Raw genomic sequence first — 8,396 nt, forward strand, 5'->3', positions numbered from 1 at the left:
TTCCTACCATTTTGTCTGTAATTTGCTAAGTCCCCCCTATTATTATGTTATCCTTCTTTTATTCTTTAAAATAAAAAAAAAAAGTACAGTTCCCATAGCAGGAGGTATCTTCATTTTCATGGATGAGTCATTTTTGGGTAGGGGAGATTTTATAATGGCCTCCTCATCCATTGTATAAGATATGGGTTTCTCTTCTACACAAAAGACTGAATTACAAGCTGTTGTATAGGCCTTGCAAGAATGTTCATCCACTCCAATTAACATCATCTCAGAAAGTGCTTATGTCTGCAATGTGATGCACCACATTGGAACTGTCACTACCCATAGTGGTCAAGATCTTTCTCATTTATTTCACACTCTCCAGTTTGTCATTTGATCACACCACTTTCCTTGTTTTGTCAGTCATTTACATTCTCATTCCCACTTTCCAGGGCCTCTCACTGAGGGAAATGCTACTATAGACAAACTGCTGGCTGCTGTCACTGTTACTCCCTCAGATACCATTCAACAGGCTCCTACCTCCCATGCCACCTTTCATCAAAATGCTTCTGTCTTATGCAAACAGTTCTACTTGACCTGGAAACAGGCTTAACACATTGTTGAACAATGTTCCTCATGCATAATATATCTTCCTTCAATTTCTATGGGGGTCAACCCCCGAGGGTTACACAACAATCATCTCTGGCAGATGGATGTCACTCACATTTCCGAATTTGGCTCTTTACATTGGGTCCATGTTTCAATGGACACTTCCTCAGAGTTTATTTTTGCTTCTTCCCACATTGGTGAAGTGGCTAAACATGTCATTGCTCATTGCTTCTATGTTTTTACTACCCTTGGCTGCCCATGGGCACTTAAGGCTATGTCCCCGCATATACAAGTACAGCTTTCCAAATGTTTTGTAAAACTTTTCATATTTCCCTTACCACAGGAATTCCTTATAACCCTCAGGGTCAAGGAATTGTTGAACATAGTCACTGTATGATCAAAATTCAATTACAAAAACAAAAAAGGTAACTTTTTCCTACAAAATTCACACCTCATAATAGACTTCAGTTGGTAGTATATACTATTAACTTTTTAAATTCTATAAAAGATGGAAATATAGCAGCAGAAAGACAATTCAATCAGGTGGGAAAAAAAAGGCTAGGAAGGGTCCTTTGGAGAGATCTCCATACTGGACAATGGAAGGGACCCAATCCACTACTTACCTAGGGTAGAGAGTACATTTGTGTTTTCCCAGAGAATGCTAAATGTCCTACCTGGGTGCCAGGACATGCTGTCCATGTTCTTTTTCTTTTTGTACCAGGAGTCAAACTCAGAACCTTGCACTTGTCAGATGGGTGCTGTGCCACTCTGCTATATCTGTGGCCCTGATTCCACATTTTAAGAAGCTGATGCACAGTCCTACATCATTGATGCCTCAAAGACAGCGCTATAGCTGATAGATAAGGATGGAACTAGACCCAAGCTGGGGACAATCAAAGAAATTGACCCAGAATGTTCAGGAGATGGTAACCAAAAATGGAGATCAGAGGTCTGAGTAGGTGATAGAGTATATGGAGATACTGAGCTGAAAGTTATGTGAAAGCAGGGGACACAAAAGTTACCAGTATTCTTAAGATAAAAGAAACATTAAAATGTATATATTGATTATAGATAAAAGATTTTTTCTTCCAAATTCTTCTTGTAAGAGATCTCTGCTAACTGACAACAAAATCTCACTAATCTATCTATAGTTATAATTTAATATTGTAAAGGAGTTACTATAATTCAATTTGGCCAAAAATATGTTTGAGTGCACTCTGATTTTGTAAAATGTTTGTCTATTTGTCGAGTCAGTTAAGCTATGTACTTGTCTGTTTCTCATGTCTGTGAACAGCTGTTCTTTTTTTATCTGAGCTCAACAATTTTTCTTTTTTTTTTTTTTTTCTTTTTCTTTTTGGATCATTTGTTCATGACACAATTTGGGTTATAGACTTAAACGTATGCTTCCACCTAAGTTACCAGCTGGTGAAAATGATACAAAATTTGGTTTTTTCATAAGTCATTAAAAATTGTTAAGATAATTAAACAGAAATCCCTTAGAGTTGGGGGAGGTGATTGGACAGGACTCCATTTGATGAATAAGAAAGCAGCTGCCTGGAATAACATTAACCAGTTCTTGTTCATTAACAAAGAGCTCCCAGTGATCTCCATAGTCTTATGGGAGACACCTCCAATAACTTGGTCATGGTCAAAAGGTTATGTTTTCTAGAAAAAAATTATAATAAGCTTTTCTCAAAAAGATGCTCTCAATATAAAACTAAATTAAGAAACAAAGGTTTGCATATGTGTGTGATAATTCATTATTGTTAATCTCATGGTATATTAAATGTATTTATGATTCCAAGTGCACAGATCTTCCAAAATGTAAAACAAGGATTGCTTATGGTGACAAACTTTTCTTTCAGATTCAGACCTCTGCCTTTTACACAAACTTTATGTGATGTACATTCTATTAAAGGTCAACAAGTTAGGAAAAAGTTTTTTATTAGAGAAGATTGATGAAAAGGGTTAAGCTATGCCAAAATAAAAATTTATATTATAAAATGTCATCATGATTGTTGTGGTGCAATGTTATGTATGGATTTTTATTTCTAATTTTTTAGAAATTATGTAAAATAAGTTGTAAAATATGCAACTTATCTTTGTATTCTGTAGGGATTTAAATACTAGGACATCCATGGTTGGTAGAAAATAACAGTTCTATTTTATATTCTGAGGTGTTTGATATTCTGGTAAGATACTAATATTAAGCTTACTGCCTCCCTTACAATGTAATGTCATTCATTTTCTCTTTTGGATGCTCAACAAGTAAGGTTCAGAGATCAAAAATTAATATGGGCTAAGAGAATAGCCAATATTTTGGCTCTAGCCCTCCAAGGTCAGTGAAGACCCAGGACATAAGAGAACTTCTGCTGAAACATCCTATAACTCAGTTGAGTCCTGATCTTCTGATCAAGGAGATTGTGGGACCACAGAGGAAAGTGATTCAAGTATGTATAGTGTGCCTAAGAAGAGTCACCAGGAGAGAAAAATCTTCCAAGCTTTTACAGAAAGGAACTTGGTCAAGCAATGGCTGTGACTCATTCAGATGGCTGACATTGACAGAAGTACTAAGAGGTGCTATACATGGTTCCAAAGTAAATCCTGAGAAGACTTAACTGAACTTGACAGATCGCAAAATATTAATTAATTAATTAATATAGGTCTCACTTTAATTTGGTCTTGGACATCCAGCAGAAAAGTATAACCACAAGAAAGATAATTGTCTAAAAATGTCCTCCAAACACAGCTCCTCCAACTTCAATTGAACACCAATCACTTGCCACTACAAAACAGTAAAGGGGGAGATGTAGGAAGCAGCTGAGGCTGGAAATTGATCATACATGTGAGGGATGAGGAAAGGCTGGTCTGAGAACAAAGAGCACTTGAGGCAAGCCACATGATTGAGCTGTCCAGAGAAACACCAAGCCCAAGATAATCCAAGCCATTGTTGCTAGGCAAGGCCATGTCACATGGCACTAAATTTGTCATATGTATAAGTGCCCCTACGGTGGTTGAGCAGTTTCCTTTCCTCCAATCTGGAGAGATAGGGCTCCACCTGACCGCAGTTTTTGTCTCTTTATTTTTTCCATCCTCTCACCATCCTTCCCCCAGGGAACATCAAGAGCCATTCTAGGACTCAGCAGTCATCATGTTCAAATGTCCACAAGTTGACTGACACTTCTCCCAAGGGTGGTGCTGAAATTCCCTTCTTTGCACATATGTGCTGGGTTCACTGGCTCACTTCTAAGGAACAGAATGTAGTGGGAGTGATCATGGATGACTTCTAAGACTGGATCATATTAGGCATTGCAGTTTCCTCCTTGCTTTGTCCTGCTGGCTTGTTCATTCTTAGGGAATTTGGCTGGCACATTATGAGGACACTCAAGCAGCCCTGTGAAGACCTCTTTGAGCATGAAACTAAGGTCACTTACCAAGAATCATGTAAGCCATCATGGAAGGAACATCTCCCAAGTCTCTTTCCTTCTGATCACTACAGTCCCATGTGACAACATGACTGCACCATACAAGACCCCAGGCCAGAACTACTCAACTAAAGCAGTCCCAGAAAGTGTGAGCTAACATATGTTTGTTGTTTTAAGACAGTAAGCTTTGGGATAATTTATTTAAGGTTTATTATTTGAAATGCTCCACCTACACTCTTATTTACTCTTTATAAGCGTAGTATGAGACAGATGATATTTTCATTCTACATATGGGGAAATCAGACTTAGTTTAAGTCATTGGACTAAAGTGCTTAGTAGCACAAAAAGAATTTAAACCCTGGTCTCCTTGATAACAAATCCTATGCTTTAAGCCACAGTGCATGCTCTCTTCTGATATGTGATTATTGACTTCTGATATGTGATATTGAGAATATATAAAGCTTTTCAACCAAGTGTGCTTCCTGACTCCTTTGCTGATGGCCCTTTCCTCCATTAAAGATCTTACAAGCTGACGGTATAACCACATTGATAAAAAACTGATAAAACTAAGGCTAGGTTAATTATTATATACTCTTTACTATTATATTGATTTTTCCTCTATTTTAAAAGAAGTAAAATCAAAACCTTTCCAGGACACTCTAAAATAGATTTATGACTCTAGGTGATAAATCTACCATGCAGATGGATAATTAGGCCCTAGTGTTAATTTGTGAACAGAAATAAAACAAGCAATTGAAAAGACAAAAAGAACCCCACACAACTAAAAACATTTGATGTCACATTTTAAAAGCCCAAGTATTTTACTTTCAAAAAGTACATTTTGTCCAAAAGAAGTCACCACTGTCCAAGAGTTGCTGCAGGCTCCTTTCCGATAATATTGCAGTGTTGGGACTTAGGCACAGAATTCTGGACAAAGAACGTGCACAGTGTCATCAGCACAGGCTTCTATCACCCACCTGAAGCAGTACAGACACTTTGTAACACTTAAATTCAACTCATTTCCCCTGGAGTGCAGAAAGAAGAAAGTGGGGGAAAGTCACAGAGATAGTATTACTGACACATTATTTAAAATGGCTTTTTTGGGGATGTCTGGTAGCTAGAGGGCTTGCAAATGGTGGCTCAGGAACATTACTCAGAATTTTCAGTAAGCACATACTGGAGCCCCAAGAATCAGATGTACTAGGATACTATCATCTCAACATGCTATGGCTCAAAGCTCTTAGACATGGCAGACCAGTACTGTAGATTTTAGAAGGTAAAGCCTAAAGTGGAAAAGGACTTGCCCCCAGTCCCGCTGCCAAGCAAGTGACTAAGTCACAGCCCTGCCCTTGCCTCCTGGAGCTCTTTCTTCCCACTGATAGTCACCCCAGACTGGTTGGCTCCTGTTCAGTCACCTCTTCCTACATCACCTGGCTGAATGATGTCTTTAAAAATGAACACTACAATCAAGCTTGGCAAGCCTTCTCAGCATCTATTTCACCGTGATTTCTCTGGGTACACACTGGATTGATGTAGCTATTAAAAGTCAACTGTTCCTCAGCAGTCAGACCGAAAAGCTATAATTATTCCAAGTTTTTCTGAGGGACCTTTCAAAGAACATCGTCAATTCTGAATAAAGTTCTTCCTTCCAACACTTTCCAACTATTGTTTTGACATTCCTATTTTATGTTACAAAATTCCTCTGCCATTAAATGACAAAGAGCCTACTGTTTAAAGCACACATACTTGAAAACCTAAGAATCTAGGTTGATTTCCTAAAATTAAAACTAACAAGTTCTGCTCCCCACCAAATCTATATATTGTAATGGGAAAGGACCAGTAAATAAAGTCAAATATTGTCTATGTCTAGGAACTTGTTACTTAAAATATCTGAGACTCTCAAAAAAGAAAAGTGTAGACTTCCAGGGTGATGAGGGAGTCCATCCAAAAGAAATATCCACTCTGAAAAATGAGTACAGTGAGAGAAGACCTGCCAATGCAGTTTCCTTCAGCTCATTACACTTCCAATGGAGTTTCTCTGCCCTTACTGATTGCCAAGCAACAAACATCGAGTTCTGCCACCCCCTGTGTGCCAGGCAGTGCGCTAAGTGCTTTATATCCTTCATTTCAGGTAATCCTTGTTGGTATTAACTGTGGTGACAGGTCCCGAGAACGAGGTGCCCATGGATGAATAAGAAAAGGTAAACGAGAAGAAAAACATAAGAGGCAAAAGTCTGGGATCAGAGGGCCCACAGCCTCTGGGACTGCAGCAGCCTCGATCACCCATCTCAATCGCCTTTTATTAGAACCCAGAACGTAACTCAGACCAACAGGAGTAATTCATTATCCCTTTCCATTTCTACCTCTCAGCTGATGACAGCCATCCTCGGGCGAGCCTTCCACACCCTGCACCACGTGCACTCAGCACGGCTGGGGATCATAAGCCGACCATGGGTAATCAGTTCATTAGCAATCACAGTCCTTCCCCCACAAATCCTCACCAAGAGCCATTTGAAGTACTAACTTGCTTAAAGATGAGGAAAAGAGGCATACAGAAATTAAGCAATGGTTTAACCATCATAAAATGGGAGCGGAACGTACCCTGCAAAATTGCTGGAGGATAGCGCTGGGGTTGGAATAATCAAAGGAAGATGATACTCGGGTCATCTTGTGTTACCCTCACTTCGCCCCTCCGGGGGGAGCTGGCTAGCAGAGTTGGTGAAAATGATCTCTGGACTACAGCATGGACTAGAGTCCAGCGGAAGCAATGAAATAAAGGGCGAGTGGCCGTGGGAGTCTCTTTACCTGCAGCGGGACAAACTCCAGCCCCCACCATCCAGCACAGTCCGGCGGAGACCAAGAAGTTGGAGGCTCCAAGACAGACATGCGCACAACCACTTCGGAGGAAAAGGAACAAGGAGTGCAGCTACTCAGATGCGACCTCATCACTAGGGAGGAGGCGACACCTGCAAGCCCCCTGAACCTGCAAGCCACGCAGCGTCCTAGAGCTGCGATGTCAGCTTGGGCTGCAGCCCCGGTGTGCAAGGAGTTAACTCTTTCCCTTTCTCCGGCGTGCGCCACGCAGGTGGCACCTGCGAGCACTTCAGGGACGCACCGGGAGCGCAGGTGAGAAGTCTATCCCTTGCTCTTCCAAAGAGCAGAGGACAAACTCCTGGCGCGCTCCAAATGCGTTGGCTGCCAACATTTGCAAGCGCGCCTGAAATGTGCAAGCTTCTACCCACTGTCTATTTCGAACGCCCCCTTTTCCTGGGACCCCTTATCCCCAAGGCCACAGGCCTTTCCTCACCTCTGCGTTGGCGGGTAACGGTAGCACAGCCCGGCGCCGGCGGCCGAAGCGAAACTTGGCCGCTTTGTAGATCTTCCAGTAGACAAATAGTACCACGCCAAGAGGGAGGTAAAAGGCGCCACAGGTGGAGAAGACAGCGTAGGAGGGTTCCTGGCTCACCTGGCAGCGCTGCAACCTGGCGTCGTACACCTCGCCCCAGCCGAAGAGCAGCGGCGCGAGCGCGATGAGCGCGGACAGCGCCCAGGTGAGCGCGATCATGAGCGCAGAGGCGCGGCGGCGAGTGCGCAGCGTGTACTGCAGGTGGCGCGTGATGGTCCAGTAGCGGTCCAGGGCGATGGCAGCCACGTTCCAGATGCTGGCGGTGCAGCACAGCACGTCGAAGCAGATCCACACGTGGCACAGGCTCCGGCCCAGCTGCCAACGTCGCCCTGCCGACAGCTCCCTCGTCAGGCTCAGTGGCATCACCACTGCGGCCACTAGGACGTCGGAAACGGCCGTCGAGGCCACCAAGTTATGCGGCACGCGATGGAAGGCGCGGACGCGCAGAATAGTGACCAGAACCAGCAGATTCCACAGGAAAGTGGCCGCGATGAGCAGCACCAGCAGAGTCACCACCAGCACCGTGAAGACAGAGTAGGGGGGCTCCCGACCAGGCAGGACCGCGCCCCCTGGGGTGGACCCGACACCGCCGCCCGGGACTGGGCTATCGCTGCAGGTCTGCGGGGCCCCGAGAACGGCGGCGCCCGGGGTGGCCGCCCACAGGCTGGCGGCTTCCATGGAGCCTTGGCTCGGGGCTGCTGAGCAGAAGGCTGAGGCGTGGTCCACGACGCCGGCGTGGACCGGGCAGGTTGGGGCACAGAGGGAAGCCTGCGTCCCAGGGAAGGACCAAGCAGGGTCTAGGTCTCCCTATCCCACTCCCTTTTGGGGCTGCAGCCGTCCTTTGCCGTTTCTACCTGGAGTTCTCGTGGACCCTCTTTTCCAATGGAGGAAAAAAAAACAGGGTCCCTTCTGTCCAGCTCCGCTGGGCGCGCGACTCCCCCGCTCTTCGCCGCCGCCCCTGGGGCACCCGTTGACCG

General features: G+C 43.9%; 1 protein-coding gene across 1 annotated transcript in view; it reads right to left on the reverse strand.

The window, feature by feature from the left end:
• LOC102027385 (5-hydroxytryptamine receptor 5B) overlaps positions 1–8,118 on the reverse strand; it is a 27,398-nt gene extending 19,280 nt beyond the window's left edge. Inside the window, exon 1 of the mRNA XM_005397692.2 lies at positions 7,321–8,118. Within this exon, the coding sequence (XP_005397749.1) occupies positions 7,321–8,097 (777 nt within the window). The 5' untranslated portion in view covers positions 8,098–8,118. The remainder of the gene's footprint in view (positions 1–7,320) is intronic.
• Positions 8,119–8,396: the final 278 nt, after the last annotated feature.

Source organism: Chinchilla lanigera, unplaced genomic scaffold (assembly GCF_000276665.1).
Source record: "Chinchilla lanigera isolate Chin_1 unplaced genomic scaffold, ChiLan1.0 scaffold00058, whole genome shotgun sequence".
Taxonomy (NCBI): Eukaryota; Metazoa; Chordata; class Mammalia; order Rodentia; family Chinchillidae; genus Chinchilla; species Chinchilla lanigera.